Source organism: Xyrauchen texanus, chromosome 4, assembly GCF_025860055.1.
Source record: "Xyrauchen texanus isolate HMW12.3.18 chromosome 4, RBS_HiC_50CHRs, whole genome shotgun sequence".
In the NCBI taxonomy this organism is placed as follows: domain Eukaryota; kingdom Metazoa; phylum Chordata; class Actinopteri; order Cypriniformes; family Catostomidae; genus Xyrauchen; species Xyrauchen texanus.
Window position 1 is genome coordinate 46,170,342 of NC_068279.1, and position 17,625 is coordinate 46,187,966.

The 17,625-nt window shown below is 37.0% G+C and overlaps 1 protein-coding gene across 1 annotated transcript in view; it reads left to right on the forward strand.

Moving 5' to 3' along the window:
* Positions 1-17,625, forward strand: part of LOC127637453 (microtubule-associated serine/threonine-protein kinase 4-like) — a 194,870-nt gene that overhangs the window by 170,444 nt on the left and 6,801 nt on the right. Inside the window, exons 13-28 of the mRNA XM_052118529.1 lie at positions 1,717-1,784; positions 1,946-2,037; positions 3,435-3,643; positions 3,781-3,919; positions 4,170-4,302; positions 5,670-5,835; positions 8,613-8,714; positions 8,991-9,116; positions 9,847-9,962; positions 11,549-11,670; positions 12,081-12,298; positions 15,362-15,559; positions 16,027-16,253; positions 16,434-16,556; positions 16,671-16,807; positions 17,432-17,616. Coding sequence (XP_051974489.1) covers positions 1,717-1,784; positions 1,946-2,037; positions 3,435-3,643; positions 3,781-3,919; positions 4,170-4,302; positions 5,670-5,835; positions 8,613-8,714; positions 8,991-9,116; positions 9,847-9,962; positions 11,549-11,670; positions 12,081-12,298; positions 15,362-15,559; positions 16,027-16,253; positions 16,434-16,556; positions 16,671-16,807; positions 17,432-17,616 — 2,361 coding nt within the window. The remainder of the gene's footprint in view (positions 1-1,716; positions 1,785-1,945; positions 2,038-3,434; positions 3,644-3,780; positions 3,920-4,169; positions 4,303-5,669; positions 5,836-8,612; positions 8,715-8,990; positions 9,117-9,846; positions 9,963-11,548; positions 11,671-12,080; positions 12,299-15,361; positions 15,560-16,026; positions 16,254-16,433; positions 16,557-16,670; positions 16,808-17,431; positions 17,617-17,625) is intronic.

Genomic DNA, 17,625 nt, shown 5'->3' on the forward strand with positions numbered 1-17,625 from the left:
ATAAACTTTTGTAGAGTTAAAGCTCCTCATTAGCACCCCCTCCAGCTGGTTGCGCCCCAGGTGACAGCCTAGTTTGCCTTTGCCTAGAAACGTCCCTGGGTTTTGGGGAGAAACATTCTGATTCAATTCATTTTTCAGTGAAAATCTTGGCATCCGTTATGTATTCATGAGCGCTCAGAGACCCTTGTTCACTTTGCTTTGCATGTTCACGTGAGACCTTGTGTTGTTTAGCACTAAACCAATGCAGGTTCTCACATGAAGACCAAAGTTTGCAATGTTTAAGGCATCAAATCTTTGAAGAAAATATTATTTTGCTGCAGTAGTAGCAAGTAAATAAGATACCCTCAAGCACAACTATTCTACTTCATTGTCATAGTTATGTTCATTTAATAAACTCCTCTTATTCAGTAATTTGTTTTTATTTCACATCCTGTTATGAACCAATGATTTTCCACTCAAGACATTCATAATCGGTAATGAGAGCCGAATATGCTTGTAAACCTTGAAGCCTCTGTCTTGCCCTCTTTACCAAAACAGTGTTGGTTACAAAACCCTTGAAGGCTTCCTAATCCTCAGAGAACATCCCAATCATTTTATATGGTGATTGTAAATGGAGATAGGCAGCTGTTCTCAGGGCTTTCTGATGGTCTTAGCTCACTTCAGAGACAGCCAATAGCCCCCTGGTTCATTACCTCCTGCTGTTCACCAGTTACTTCTGGAGTCTCCCGAGAACCGGCTCACCGGGATTTGTTTGGAGTTGCAGTTTTTCCAAATAACTGTTTTATGATGCATGTAGATTTTCCCTCATATTCACACCATTTAACTCATTTAGAAACCACAAGAGTCTGCTCTACCAAGTTACTCATTTGGAAAAAGTGACTTGATCTTTGTTTTTTAGTTGGTAACGTAGACAAAGGAATAAATAAAAAAAATGATCATTCATGGTGTCATGTCATAAAAAAGTCAACAATTTACTCACTCAAATGTTGTCAAATCTGTATTAATTTTTTCTTCTTCTGTGGAACACAAAAGGTGAATTTTTAAAGAGGGTTTATTTGCCATATAATAGAAGTGAATAGTGACTCCAGTCGGTCAAGCTCGAAAAGGACAATAAACATGATAAAACCACAGTAAAAGTAATTGACACAACTCGGGCACTATATTCCAAGTTTTCTGAAGCCCTACGATTACTCTGTAATGATCAGAAAGAAACTCAAGTTGTTATTCACTCTCTAATTAAATCATTAATAAACTTTAAAGATGGCGAATATGTTGTTAAAATTAAACTTCTTTGGTGACATGATGTCATGATGTTTGGTCATGAGATGCAAGATAAACAATAAGGTTTGATATTATTAACATAGTCTCTATATTTGATTTACAGAGTTAATGGAGATCGGAGAGCGTATGATGACGATAACTATTACTATTACAGCTTTTTTGTTTTTTTTTGGTCCCTTTTGTAATTTGACAGACTGGAGTCATTATTTACTTCCATTATATGGCATTATATGGCATTATATGGCATTATATGGCAAACATTTGTGTTCTACGGAGGAAAGAATGTTATACAGATTTAAAGTGATATTACGTTGAGTAATTGATAGAACTTTCATTTTTGTTTTCAAATTTTTTTTAGTCCAGCTTCTAACAAAACCCAATTTTCTTTTACATTTTATTATTATAGTTTTTTATTTTATTGATTTATTTTTGCAGAAATTGCACAGTTAACTAGCTACGACAGCGGGATTGCAGAAACACCAGAGACGGATGACTCCGTCAGTGTAAGTAGATTTAACGAAACCAAATTACAAAGAAATACAACAAAACATGAAAAACAAATTAAATATATGTTTAGTCTTATACAGTAGAATACAAGGATAAAAAGTATACAGAATGCATTTAATCATTCATTTCTGCATAACACTTGCTATATCTCAACCAGTCGCACAGCCTGAGTGCAGCACTACGGTCCAGACGCAAACCCTGTGAACTCGACTTTGAGATGATCAAACTGATCAGCAATGGGGCTTATGGGTAAGCTGACATAACAGCTGTAATAGATTCCTTTGTTTTACCAAATGTTTATTATTTATTATACAGTTGAAGTCAGAGGTTTACATACACTTAGGTTGAAGTCATTAAAACACATTTTTTAACCACTCCACAGATTTAATATTAGCAAAATATAGTTTTGGCAAGTCGTTTAGGACATCTACTTTGTGCATGACACGAGTCATTTTTCCAAAAATTGTTTACAGACAGATTGTTTCACTTTTAATTGACCATATCTCAATTCCAGTGGGTCAGAAGTTTACATACACTAAGTTAACGGTGCCTTTAAGCAGCTTGGAAAATTCCAGAAAATTATATCAAGCCTTTAGACAATTAGCTTCTGATAGGAGATGTACTTAATTGGAGGTTTACCTGTGGATGCATTTTGAGGCCTACCTACAAACTCAGTGCCTCTTTGCTTGACATCATGGAAAAATCTAAAGAAATCACCCAAGACCTCAGAAAACAAATTGTGGACCTCCACAAGTCTGGTTCATCCTTGGGAGCCATTTCAAATGACTGAAGGTACCACGTTCATCTTTACAAACAATAGTATGCAAGTATAAACACCATGTGACCATGCAGCCATCATACTCAGGAAAGAGACGCATTCTGTCTCTTAGAGATGAAAGTAGTTTGGTGTGAAAAGTGCAAATCAATCCCAGAACAACAGCAAAGTACCTTGTGAAGATGCTGGTGGAAACAGGTAGACAAGTATCTAGATCCACAGTAAAACGAGTCCTATATTGACATAACCTGAAAGGTTGCTCAGAAAGGAAGAAGCCACTGCTCCAAAACTGTAATAAAAAGCCAGGCTACATTTTGCAAGTTCACATGGAGACAAAGATCTTTCTGGAGAAATGTCCCCTGGTCTAATGAAACAAAAATCAAACCGTTTAGCCATAACGATCTTCGTTATGTTTGGAGGAAAAAGGGTGAGGCTTGCAAGCTGAAGAATACCATCCCAATTAAGAATCATGGGGGGTGGCAGCATCAGGTTGTGGGGGTGCTTTGCTGCAGGAGGGACTAGTGCACATCACAAAATAGATGGCATCATGAGGATGGAAAATGATGTGGATATATTGAAGCAACATCTCAAGACATCAGCCAGGAAGTTAAAGCTCGGTCACAAATGGGTCTTCCAAATGGACAGTGACCCCAAGCAAACCTCCAAAGTTGTGGCAAATTGGCTTAAGGACAACAAAGTCAAGGTATTCACAAAGCCTTGAGCTCAATCTTTCTACGATTAAATGTCAGGAATTGTGAAAAACTGAGTTTAAATGATATGTCTAAGGTGTATGTAAACTTCTGACTTCAACTGTATATAAAATGATTATACATAGAGCTGTTGATTACATTAAGGATGCATTTTCTCTCAGTGTGGTGTATTTAGTGAGACACAAAGAGACCAAACAGCGCTTTGCCATGAAGAAGATCAACAAGCAGAACCTGATGCTGAGGAACCAGATCCAGCAGGCGTTTGTGGAGAGAGACATCCTGACGTTTGCCGAAAACCCGTTTGTGGTGAGCATGTACTGCTCATTTGAGACTCGGCGACATCTCTGCATGGTGATGGAGTATGTGGAGGGTAAGCTGTAACACATGCATCATATCAGGTGTAAAAACCTTGTCCTTGAAATCTACTTCCAATATATTCAGTTAAAAGTAACCAAACAAGTCAAAAGGCAAGTTTATGCATTAATTAGTTGTTCTCCATCCCAACAGGAGGTGATTGTGCTACTCTGCTGAAGAACATGGGCCCTCTCCCGGTTGACATGGCCAGAATGTATTTTGCTGAGACTTTGTTAGCACTAGAATATCTCCACAACTATGGAATCGTCCATCGAGATCTCAAGCCAGACAAGTGAGCGTTGATCTCTGTCTGTTTGATTAGTGAAATAGGTTAGCGGATACTATAAAAGTGAAATGTACATAAAATATTCCAAAAATCCAAATCCACTCCCAAAGCTAGCATGACCTGTATTTTTTTATTTATTATTTTTTTTTCAGCAAATGTTACATCAGATAATATACTAAGGTGTTAAGAGCTTAATGACATTTTCACGTCTAGACATTTTGGTGATTGTTTTCACTTTGTTGTTACATTGCAAAAGTTTGTTAGTTACTTCAATGGGGCACATCAAGCTGACAGACTTCGGCCTGTCGAAGGTGGGGCTGATGAATATGACCACTAACCTCTATGAGGGGCACATTGAGAAGGATGCCAGAGAGTTCTCTGATAAACAGGTATATGTTGTTTCTCTATAAAAGTCTAGATAAATTGAAATGTAATTTAAAAATGGCATCTTCAGCTGCATCTTAATAAGTTGGCATTTAATTGTGATTTTTGTATGTTTGTTATTGATTATAATTTGATTACATTTCTGATTGCTATTTTTTGCATCTCAAATAAATACTCTTCTCATATCATCCGATCTTGGATTGTGCTACATTTATAATATAAATGCTAATGTGTCCCGTACATCTTTAAAGGAACGCCTACTCACCTTATACATAGTGCCAAAGCAATCATTTTTGAACTTAGTGATAGATAACCACAAAATTTAAATTCTTCATGTTATTTCAGATGTGTGTGACTTTCATTCTTCTGCTGAACACAAATTATTTTAGAAGAATGTCTCAGCTCTGTTGGTCCATACAATGCAAGTGAAATGTAAACAAAATTTTTAAGCTCCAAAAAGCACATAAAGGCAGTATAATAGTAATCCATACGACTCCAGTGGATGAATCCATATCTTCTGATCAGTGTGGCTGAGAAACAGATCAATATTTAAGTCCTTTTTTACATTAAATTATCCTCCCTGCCCAGTAGAATGAAGAATGTGAATCGCAAAAAAAACAAAAACAAAAGAAGAATGTGGAAGTGGAGATTTATAATAAAAAAAGACTTAAATATTGATCTGTTTTTCACCCACACCTCTCATATCATTTCAGAAGAAATGGACTAAGCCATTGTAGTTTTATGGATTACTTTTATGCTGACTTAATGTGAGTTTTGGAGCTTCAAAGTGTCGGTCTCATTCACTTGCTTTGTGAGGACCTACAGAGTTGAAATATTCTTCTAAAAATCTTTGTTTCTCTTCTGCAGAAAATGATGAGTGTAAATTTTTGGTCAACTATTTCTGTAAGCTTGGTAAGGGCTTACAAGAAAAAAAATTGTCCAATTGGAAAAATTTGGAAAAGGCCATGCTGATACCCAAGACTTCATGGAACAGCTTTGATATGCCTGATTTCAATATGCAGTAACACAGATGTAAACCACAAACATCCATAATGTGTGACTAAAATGTGTTAATGCAAGATGAAAATTGCCCTTCAAAGGCAAAAAGCAGTAACTACACCAATAGTGAAACTGAAAAATAAATGACTTCAGAGTTTTTTGATTGTCCAGCCAAATGTGGATTATAAAATAATCTCACTGTGTTTTCTCTGAATCTGAGCATAGTTGAGCAAAACCCGCCTGTCCATCAGGAAATATCAGTCTAAGAGATTTCAGTCATAACTTCTGTGTAGTTACTGCATTTTGGCTTTGCATGGCAGTAATAAGGGCCAAGAATAATCATTCTGTAACATTTGCACACGTTTCTCTGCAGGTTTGTGGGACTCCTGAGTACATCGCCCCAGAGGTAATCTTGAGGCAAGGCTATGGGAAGCCAGTGGACTGGTGGGCAATGGGCATCATCCTGTATGAGTTTCTGGTGGGCTGTGTACCGTTCTTTGGAGACACTCCAGAAGAGCTGTTCGGCCAGGTCATCAGTGGTCAGTAACATGAAATCTGTCCTGTAACCAAGACATGCTTCATTCAGGCAAAAGCTTTAGCACATGCAGATAGTGTTGCATAGCCTCAACTGTGTTTCTCATTAATTGACATCAGAATCTCATAGGATCGGCAATAGGAACCACCTGTCATTCTGCATGCCAATGGAATTACGTGTGACTTTGTTGATTTTTGTATTAGAAGAATGGAACAGAAGTATTGTAAATTTAGCAAACATTACAATTACTGTTGCTCATACTCAGGGATAGGGGTTCAAACAAACCATTAATCTTAAAGTGATAGTTCCCCCAAACATTTAAATTCTGTCATCATGTACTCATGCCATCACAGATGAGTTTTTACTTTTTTACTTCAGTAGAATAATAGATTTTTAGAAGAATATCTCCGCTCTGTACAATACCAGTGATTGGTGGCCAAAACGTTAAAGCTCCAAAAAGCACAAAGTCAGCATAAATGTAATCCATATGACTCCAGTGGTTAAATCCATGTCTTTAGAAGAGATATGATAGGTGTGGGTGAAAAACAGATCAATATTTACATCCTTTTTTACTATAAATCTCGAAGGACAGAATCTATAAAAGAACAGAAGAAAGTCCTACACATCTGGGATGGCATGAGGGTGAGTAAAGTATGAGAGAATTTTTGGGTGAACTATCCCTTTAAGTATTGAACTTCGGTATGTAACTCATCCCACACTGTTCATGCTATGGACATGAATGATCATGCGGTATCTTTTGCCTATCATAGACTTGTATTGAAGGAAAGACTCTCTTCTCTAGGACCCAGAGAATCCTAGAGACTTGACTTGGGCCAGTAAGCGACCACTTAGCATTGCCCAGGCAACCACCCACAACACCCTAACACCACGGCAGCAAGTTTTGCATAGGCAAACAACACTCATTCATTCATTTAGAAAATCTAATATTGTAGGTTTAACGAAAAATGTATGTTGACTTGTTTATTGAACACAAACTGAGAATGTATTCTCAATTATCTTTTTTAAATTTAACACAATGCCAGAAAATGCTAGGAAGGTAGAAAAGTACTGTTGCATTATTTCTGTACAAATGTATTTATTAAAATTATTATTATTTATTATTATTATTATTAAGCCCAATTTTTCAAAGGCAAATCTTAATGTTTAAAAATATTTTCACCAAATATATTTAAGGATTATATTGTTGCAATTTTGTGACATTCCAATTTGGACTATGAAAATGTTATTTTTAATTTGTTTATATACTTCTGGTGGTGATTGTTAATAGGAATTTAAAAGTACTGTATATAATGTATATTATTATTATTTTAGTTAATTATTTTCTTTTTTAAATTCTCATTCTAGAGTTCATTTGATTGAATATACATTTGTATAAGCCCCCTGAGAACAAGGTGACTCATTAATATATTATTTTTCTTTTACACTAGCATGCAAATGACCTCAAAGCTAATAGTTATAGACACAAATTTATATTTCATGGTGTTTGAGCCACATGCCCTTGACACAAATCCCATGGCGAAGAGAATGCCAAATGTTTTCTGTGGCCATTTGTTATGTTCTCCATCATGGGGTTATCATGACTGTGAGTCTTAATTAATGTGCCTGACAAAGGCACAACTAGCTGCCATTGCCCTGGGCTTAGATACATATTCATGCTTCTTAATGTGATTCAAGTGTGAGGCACATGTTGCTGTAGAAACAGTCACAAAACAAACAAAGCACAGCTCCTCATTTATTTCAACCGCTGGCCTTTCAGCCAAAGTCCCTATCCACTTTTTATTCTGATCTGAGCTCAGTTTTGTTGTTTCTAAACAATTGTTTGAATTATTATTTTCTAGTGCTCTGAACGTCCAGGTCCTTCAGTCTCTATCACGCACAAGCTTAATGCATAAGCTAGTTACTGTAGCAGTAAACACTGTTGGTTCCTATTGAACACATCGTGGTGTAAATGTGTAGTAGGGTGTCTTTCATTAAGGACTGAACAATTAAAGGGATAGTTCACCCAAAAATTTAAATTCTCTCATTTACTCACCCTCATGCTGTCCCAGATGTGTATAACTTTTTTCTTCTGCAGAACACAAATTAAGATTTTCAGAAGAATATTTCAGCTCTGTAGGTCCATACAATGCAAGTGAATGAGTGCCAAAATGTTTATGCTCTAAAAAGCACATAAAGGCATCATAAAGCTAATCTAGACAGCTCCAGTGTTTTATCCATATTTTCAAAAGTGATATGATTGGTGTGGGTGAGAAACAGATCAATATTGAAGTCCTTTTTTGCTTGAAATTCTTCTCCCTGCCCAGTAGGGGGTGATATGTGAATGTGAATCACCAAATACACTAGAAGATGAATGTAAATGTCTTCTGTTTCACACCCACACCTATCATATCGCTTCTGAAGACATAGATTTAACCACTGAAGTCATATGGATAACTTTCATAATGACTTATGTGATTTTTGGAGCTTCAACATTTTTATCACCCATTCACTTGCATTATATAAAACTTCATTTGAGTTCAGCAGATGAAATAAAGCCATACACATCTGGGATGGCATAAGTGTGAGTAAATGGTGAATTACAATTTTTGGGTGAGCTATTCCTTTAAGTAGAAACATATGAATATCTGTACAAAATATCAGTCAAACTGATAATTGGTCTCTTTGTGTGAAAACCACAGTAATTATGTTTGGGAAAGTGTTGTTTGTGTGTTGTTTCATTATGCTGATGGGGATGAAACTGTTTTCTTCCTCTTCTCTCAGATGAAATAAACTGGCCGGAGGGTGAAGATGCTCCTCCGTCTGATTCTCAGGAGCTCATCACACTGCTGCTCAGGCAGAACCCGCTGGAGCGCCTTGGCACGGGTGAGAGTCCACAATTAACACACCGGGCTTCAGCAAGTAAATAAAAAAGGGGGTGTTGGGGGGGGCACTCTTAATTTTAACAAACTAAATAAGAGACAAATGTTAATTGACATTTCTCCAAGTAAAACATTTGCAACCAGAAGTTTAGCTGGGAAACCAAAAGGCATTGTCATAACTTTAGAACTTAGAGTTAGAGTAAGGATGCAAAACGCTTCATAAGGATGCGGAGCAATGCTGATTCTAGGGCTGAAATGTGATTGGCTGTGTGTATTTCAGCAGGAGGGGCGTATGAGGTCAAGCACCATCCGTTCTTCAACAGTCTGGACTGGAACAGCCTGCTAAGGCAGAAGGCAGAGTTCATCCCTCAGCTGGAGTCTGAGGACGACACCAGCTACTTTGACAGTGAGTGACAGTGTGCGGAGTCATCGCTCCTTTACAGTGCATGCAGAGCAGAGCTCAAAACCACCACACATCTCTGATTTCTAAGGGAGGGTCAGATGTTCCCAGGCTGACACTGATTAGTCATATCAGCACAGTTGGGAGATGATTTGAAGCTTTGTCATTTGTTTGGAACAATATAAACTATTTGCTCTGTCATTGTGCCATATGTATCATTACTTAAAAGGTTTTGGACAAATCATTGTCCAAAATGTGTTATGAAATGCAAAACATATTTTTGAGATATTTAACAGAAAATCCTAGTTGATCTTTTACATACAATGGAATTGGATGGCGACCAGTGACTCAAGCTCCAAAAAGGATAAAAGAGGACTAAAAGTACTCCATACAACTTGTGTATCATATTCCTATAAGCCTTCTGAAGCCACACAATAGCTTTGTATGAGGAACAGACTAAAAGTCGATTCACATGGGCACATTCAAACCTGGCACATCACGATACTCATGTTTCTACTACTCCTCCTCCTGTAGTTTCTAGTGTGTTGCTCTTCTGACTGTATACAAAGTCTCATATGTAACATGAACAAACCAGGAGAGCTCAAACATGACAGAGTTTTCACTTTTGGATGAACTGTTCTTGGTTATTTTGAAAAATGCAGTCTTGAAATAACAGGCATGAAAGCACCTTGACATCACAGCACAACATGACACATTTTTACCCTTTCACTTGCAGCACGATCTGATAGGTACCATCATTTAGAAACCGAGGAGGAAGAGGATGAAACCAATGATGAAGATTTCAATGTGGAACTGCGCCAGTTTTCCTCATCCTCACACCGATTCTCCAAAGTGAGTTTCCTCTCTTGTTTTTTCTACTCTAAGTCGAGTTTACTCTGCAGGTTAAACCAAAGTCTGAAACACCAGTGCTATCATTAGTAGGTTTCAGCGACTACCGTGCATTCAGAGAACATATGTGTTGAAACCTGTTTTGATTTAGATTGTGATTCTCAAAATATATAACTTTGTCACAAATGTGGGGCTCTATTTTCGTGACCGTGCTAGGCTCAGCGGCAAGTGGGCATTTGCGCTATCTGTGGGTGTATGCATGGAAACTGTGGTTGTATTGTATGTTAATGTTTAGTGGTGCGAAGCACAATTAGCTATTTTCCAGAGAGATAGGTCATTGCGTGATGTTTGAGAAGCACGTCAATTGTCCGCCCAAAGTCTAAACTCAATTCCTGCATTTGCAGCGTGGAGATTCTACCAGTAGATGATATTAAAGATATAGCGATCTCTTTTAAAACTAGCCATGTTCTGTGTGTCAGTATATCAATATGTTAAAAAAAAAAATTATAATAATAATATTAAGAATCCGTTTTTTTATTTTTGTATAGCTCCTTTCCAAAGCTTTACGATGCTGTATAGAAATTAAACACTAAACAGAGAAACATGTAAAAAATATATATTACAGATCAATAAACAATATGAGAGAGCAGCAAAGTATGTCTCAAGCATCCTGAAACACCGTCAAGACTGTAGGCCACAGTCCGATAAGAGAACAGATATATTGTGGTCTGGAAGCAGGAGGAAACAAACATCTGTAGTATTTCACCACTAAACACCATAGCACTGGAACGCCAGCACACAAAACAGGAGAGAGTTAAAAGCATGGGCGTAGTTATTGCACAAAAGAATGCAAGACACAAATGGACGGTATTTCTATTATTCTATGCATTAAATCCAGCACATCGACACTACCAACGTCTTGTTGAATGTGCTGTCTTCATTTATATCGACGTTGCTTGACATGAAATGGACTATATAATAGGACACAGACCAGAGAAAAACCTCAGAATTAAATTGCACTTTTCCCAGCCCAGTAGTGCTTTGATTTCACCAACCCACTCGCGCCTATATTTAGCGCACGCATCTTTATACAGCAAGTCTTAAGCTTGGGTATCGGCAATCACCTCACTATACATATTGCGGTACATATGTTACTGTTCAATATATCGCAATTTCACAATATCATAATTTGATTAATTTAAACAGTCTTTTAAAATTAAACAATTTAAAAGCATATTAAGATGTATGAAACGATGTGTATTGCGAAAAGCTAAATAAGTAAAAAATGGCGCAGAAGAAATGCAAGAAAGGGTCCTGTGAGAACAGGACTCAATTGCAAAATGGATTACTGTCTACTGTAGACTTGTTCAATGATATGGAAATAAAACAAATAATATATTGACATCCAGTCACTTTTTGTATAATTTTCTTTTGTATTTGTTAATTTCAAATTAAATTGTCTTGCTTCAAGACTCACTGTCTCATTCTAGTGGTTTTATTCTGTGGCATGCATGCATTTGTATTTATTCAAAGAATAGTTTAGTGATGTATATGCTGTTTGTGAATTTGTGTGTCTGTGTGGTGTGCAGGTATACAGTAGTCTGGATTTGTCTCGTGGACATCTTGAGGAGAAAGGAGAACAGACAGAGAAGAAGACCGACAGTCCACTCACCGTTGACTCACTGAGCTGGACTCCAGACTTCACTGAGATGTACGTCACTCGAACACCCTCTCACCTTCCTCATAAACATAAATGGTCTTAAAACCAATGTCTACCATATTAGGTACAAGCTAAATGTACAAACATTCTGGATATCGATAAAACCTGGTTATCGATTAAATGCTTGATTTAAAAATAATGTATTAATCTAGGGCTAATAAATGGCCAGACCATTTGTTCATGTTGACACTGACATTCAACGTATACAATTTGGCTGGAAAATCCAGTTAAAAAACAGTTTCTGCTGGTTATACATGTTCCAAGCTGGTCATTTATAGTCATTAGCTGGTCCAAGCTGGTCTAGTTGGTTAAGGACCAGCAACAAACCAGCTGCAGTGTTCCAGAAACCAGCTTAGCCCCCTAAAGCTGGTATAACCTGTTTTCTTGTTCCTCTTTTCCAGCCCCTCTCTCTCTCATTCATCTGACACGGAGAGCACCAGTGTGAGCAGATGTTCTGGTCTCCTCCCTAAGTTTGCCATCTCTGCAGAAGTGGAGGACGGCGAGGGCTCCATGGATCTGGAAGATCCCCGTAAAGTGACCTTCAGTATTGGAGAACTGCCTCAGGATGAGCCGGATCCCACCACACCTGGTAGCACCATCAGCAACTGCACCCTTTCAGGTACAGGATATGCCAGTGTACATACAGGAAATGAGTCGTGTCACAGAATTTCGCATTCAAATACAATTACCACGTGTATGTGTTTATCTAAACATGTTTTTCACAGATTATGTTCATTCATTTGAAAAGATTTCAGGAAAGAATTTTGACTGGTATGCGGTCACTAAATCCAAATACTTCATAGATGTGCAGTTAAAGAAAATCAACACCATTGCAATTTGTGTCAGCCAATCAGTATGAAGAATAAACAATGCTGTGATATATGATCAGGGTATCCGCGGGTCCTTAAAGTCTTGAAAAGTCTTAAATATACTTTTAAAAATGTAAGACCATAAAAGTCTTAAATAAATTACAAGAAGTCTTACATTTTTTTTGCTAAGGTCTTATATTTTGGGGCATGAATAGAGGAGTCAAAATCATCTCTCTCTCTCTCTCTCTCTCTCTCTCTCTCTCTCTCTCTCTCTCTCTCTCTCTCTCTCTCTCTCATATTCAATTCAAAGTAGCTTTATTGGCATGAGTATAAACAATACAATATTGCCAAAGCAGAGACTGTATAAAGACAGAACTACATGTATAATTAAATTTAGTCTAACAATCTAACAATTATAAAAATAAATAATAAAAATACAAAAACAAGATCAGAACTGCTGAAGACCACAGTGTCTCTCTGTCTCTCTCTCTCTCTGTCTCTCTCCCTCTCTTTCTCTCTGTCTCTCACTCTGTCTTTCTCTCTCTCTCACTGTCTCTCTTTCTCTATTTCTGTCTCTTTAATCCAGCATTTAGCAGCTGACTTGAGTTTAGTGCGAGTATTTTGCATCTCTGTAAGCGAGCGATGTGCTAACACTATTGCTCCTGCTTATAATCGACAAAGCGGTCAACGTTACAATTTGCAAGAGCGCGAGGTTGGTGCGTCTTTTGACGCCTTTCAAATCATGGTGCTTCCTTATTTTACATCACATTTGACAATAATTGTAAAGCTAACTGAACTACTCCGCTGCACTTACACCTGTTATATCTCTCATCTCCATCTCTCTAGATCTAACATATACAGGTATTTTCTCTGCCGTCTGAATGTCAATTTAAAAATGTTGTAATAATATACAAAACAATAATAATACAATTATATACAATTAAAATATTATATACATAATATGAAAATATATTATATATATTTAATATTTAGTATATAATCTGTTTTCAATATACATCATAAATAATTATGCAGCACAGTTCACTTTCATAATTTAATATTTTAACATTTTCAGTACATATTGTCAACTTTAAATGACCATTTTTAAGGTAACTGAAAGGTAACCTGTATGACTTATTTCAGTGGATATCAAAATGAGATATTAGGGAGTTTCAGTCACCATTCACTTGCATTTAATAAAAAACATGATGGTGACTGAGACTAAACGTTTTGCTTAACATCTCCTTATTTGTTCCATGGCAGAGAAAAATTCATACAGACTCGAGGGTGAGCAGTGATGACAGAAATGTCATTTTTAAACGAACTGCACTTTAACTACCTGTAAAGTATTTATTAAAGGTATCTGCCAAAAAAAACAAATATATATGTTATTCAGCACATGCTAGACCTTAATCGCAGCAGCATCATATTTCATTTTTGACAAGAATGACAACAAGGCTGTGCAGATTAAAGTGCTTTTGGTCGTTCCACAGACAAAACTTTGGAAAAATATATTTTCAAGGACACTCAGTAGACAAAAACTCCAGACAACATGAGTTGTGGAAAATCAGATGGGATATTGGAGCTTTTTACAGATTTATGCCATGCATGCCATTGAAGAGACTGTATGTCTGTCCCTCACAGCTTCATTTCTATTCCCATTAATAATCAAACATGGCACTACTGTGAATAATGTCTATAGACCAATCCTCTTATTTACAAAAATGTCAGCACATGTGCAGTGTGGTGGCAGAAAGCCTGACTGACTGTTGTGTTCGATTTGACAGATTAGATGAAAGTGGGACACAAAACCATCATAAATTCAAACATATTCTTAGTGATACAATTACTATAATAAAATGAGTTCATAACAAACATGTAATAATTTTTGCTTAAAATGTTTGCTGCAAAGTTTAGTTGAAATGATCTCAGTCCAGTCAGCTCTGTTCATGGCTTGAAGCCACATCAGTCAACAAGTGCCCTCGGAATCATTTTTCAACAACGTAATACGATCAAATGGTTTCACGCGTGGTTTTTGACACCACTTCCGTGTTTGACATAAGCGGTTCTTTGCTGATTGTGTGGGAAATCTGCTAAAAGAAAGTGAATATCTGAAAGTGATATCAGATTAGCTGAAATATTTCAAACATGCATGTAATGTCACAATTAATAAATGGTCTTATCGTGATTATTTGAGGTAAGCGCGATTATTCCATTTAACTCTTACATTTAAAAATAAATTTTTCTATTCAAATAAGGGGAATTTTAGGGAATGTCGGAATCCCATGAACGCTGCGTTTTTGTATCACATTCCCCTGTGTGATTGCATTGATGCGAGCACTCCAAATGAACTGTCTCACTGACCCTCACACACTCTGATGAGTGCACCATCTGTGGAGTTCACGCCAGACTCCTACCAAAAATATTAGTAATGATTTTGATAGGGAAAGCAAAGAATTTCACTTGAAATTCACGTTCGCATAATGTCAAATGTTCACGGCCATTGCTAGGTTCATACTCGCAGATATTATATAATATAATATCTACTCAGGTTGGCTGGGTTCCAGAAACAACAGTCTTCTCTATGCATCGTGTCATTCAAAGGATGGAGGGATTCATTTTTAATTATTAATAAATAATTCAAATAATAATTTGAATTTTGTTAAAATCTTCAGCGCTTATAGCAGAATTATGTGGGAACAAATGACGCATAGTACATTTAAAATGAACACATTATATTTTATACCATATTAAACATTCACTGTAAACTGGATGGGAATGTTTTTGTCCATTCTGATGCTTTTTGAGGCATTGTATTACTCAATAATTATCATTTATTTGTTTGCCTCTTTCTTTTATCATTCTTTGAGTAGGCAGTTTCTCAGAGCACCTGGATCAGGTGCCATTGCAAGGAGAGGGAGTGGAGAGTCCGGAAAGTTCCTGTAAGGTGTCATCTGATACAGGCTCCTTCCTGAGCACTCCTAGACTAGAGGCCACAGAAAAGCAGTTTGCAATCAGCAAAGTGCCAAAATCGGTGTCTACTGGTGCTTTGTCTCTCATGATCCCTGGAGGTCTGTGTATGTGTGCTGTTTATGTAAATGTATTTGACAAATAGTGTGGGTATGTCAATAAGTTTTAGGACCGGTTTTTTTTATAAATAAGATCAATGTTGTTTTAATTTTGCCCATTTTAAATCTTTACATTTTTAAGTGATCACGTTAAGTAATTTTTTTTATTTTATTTAATTATTAAAATAATCATTAGTAATGCTGCAGAACGAAAAGATCTGGAAATAGGTGAAAAAAATCCATATACTTTCACATGATTTTTAACCTAAAATTTTGATGTAAAAAAAATAAAAATCATTTCAGGTCATGTTTTATTTGTCGACCACCTATATGCTGCCGTTTATGTTAATATGCAGTAAAACATACAAATCCAACCTTGTACGTTTACATACAAGTCATGTGTTATTGCAGGGTGCCAGTGATTAGTTCATTTTATGATATGCGTCGTGCCTTCTTTCTTGCTCCTTCAGATATGTTTGGTGTGTCTCCATTAGCAAGTCCGATTTCTCCATACTCACTGTCATCAGACCCCTCCTCCCGAGATTCCTCCCCCAGCCGAGATTCCTCCCTCTCTTGTGTCAGCTGTCGTCAGCCAATCATCATCCACAGCTCAGGGAAGAAGTTTGGCTTCACTTTGCGAGCGATCCGGGTCTACGCCTGTGACAGTGATGTTTATACTGTTTATCACATGGTTTGGGTAAGAGCTCCCCTAATTCACTCAAGAAAGATTTTTAACACTGCGTCTTAACCAGTAACAGCAAAAGATAAATATCATCTATGTTAATATTGGGGCATGTTGTTAGATGATATGTTGATACGTTTTGAACAATTTCTGTTTGTTTATCATTTCTAAATGATTTGGTCTGTTTGGTTACAGAATGTTGAGGATGGTGGGCCAGCGCAAAAGGCTGGTCTTAAAGCTGGAGACCTCATCACTCATGTGAACGGAGAAACGGTTCATGGGCTGCTTCACACTGAGGTGGTGGAACTACTGCTGAAGGTGCAAACATTTTCCACAAGATTGTAACCACAACACTCTTTTCACTGGTTTTTGATCTTTTCATTCTGTGTTAAGCAAATCTATTGACAGTGACACTTACATGGTATATTGTAGAGTGGAAGTAAAGTTGCAATATCCACAACCCCTTTTGAAAACACTTCAATCAAAACTGGTCCAGCTAGAAGAAATAGTTACAGAAGCAAAATGGTTAGAAGAACCAAAAAGCCTAAGAAGGAGAAGACACAAGAAAGGTAAGAAAACAGGAATATCGCTAATACAACATTGTCTAATTCTGGTGGCTTGAAATTTACATAGCCTCAAAAACTTGGTTAAACTAAAAACACATTTTTAAAAGTGCTTTTGTTCAGAGTGGGCTACAAGCATACTGGATACTGTGCAATATAATATATATAACAGTATACAGGGTGTAAAACTAAATGTTCTAAATAGTAGTATGCATGACCCCACAATGTGGCATGTTCAATTCATAGTGTGGAATCCAGTTTTCATATTGGATTAATAACTTTTGGCTGTCATATCAAACAGGGAGTTATGAAAGAGATTACACTCACTTTTAAAGTTTTACTACAATTACAACATTTGATATTGCTGATATTGTAGAGTGCTTTGCAATATGGAAAACAGTATTTCATGCAGTGTGGTCTTGTTGTATAATGTACATTTCAGCCAATGTAGCAAGTCATCTAGGAATTTTGTGCATAAATAACAACTGCATACAATGCAAAGTATACATACTGCATACTGCAAAAGTATGCCATTCAGGATATTCCAATATTTTGTGCATGTTGTTTTTTTGTTTTTTTTTTCAACTGTAAGTTTGGACCATCAGTCCTGTGACATTTTTCCCTCTCCAGGCGACGATCAGTATTCAAACGCTTCGCCATGCAGCCCTCTCCGCTCTTACACACCAGCCGCAGTTTTTCATCACTGAACCGCTCGTTGTCCTCTGGAGAGAGTCTGCCTGGATCTCCCACACACAGCCTTTCACCACGCTCGCCGACAGCTGCCTTTCGCTCAGCACCCGATTTCAACCAGTCAGGTTATTATC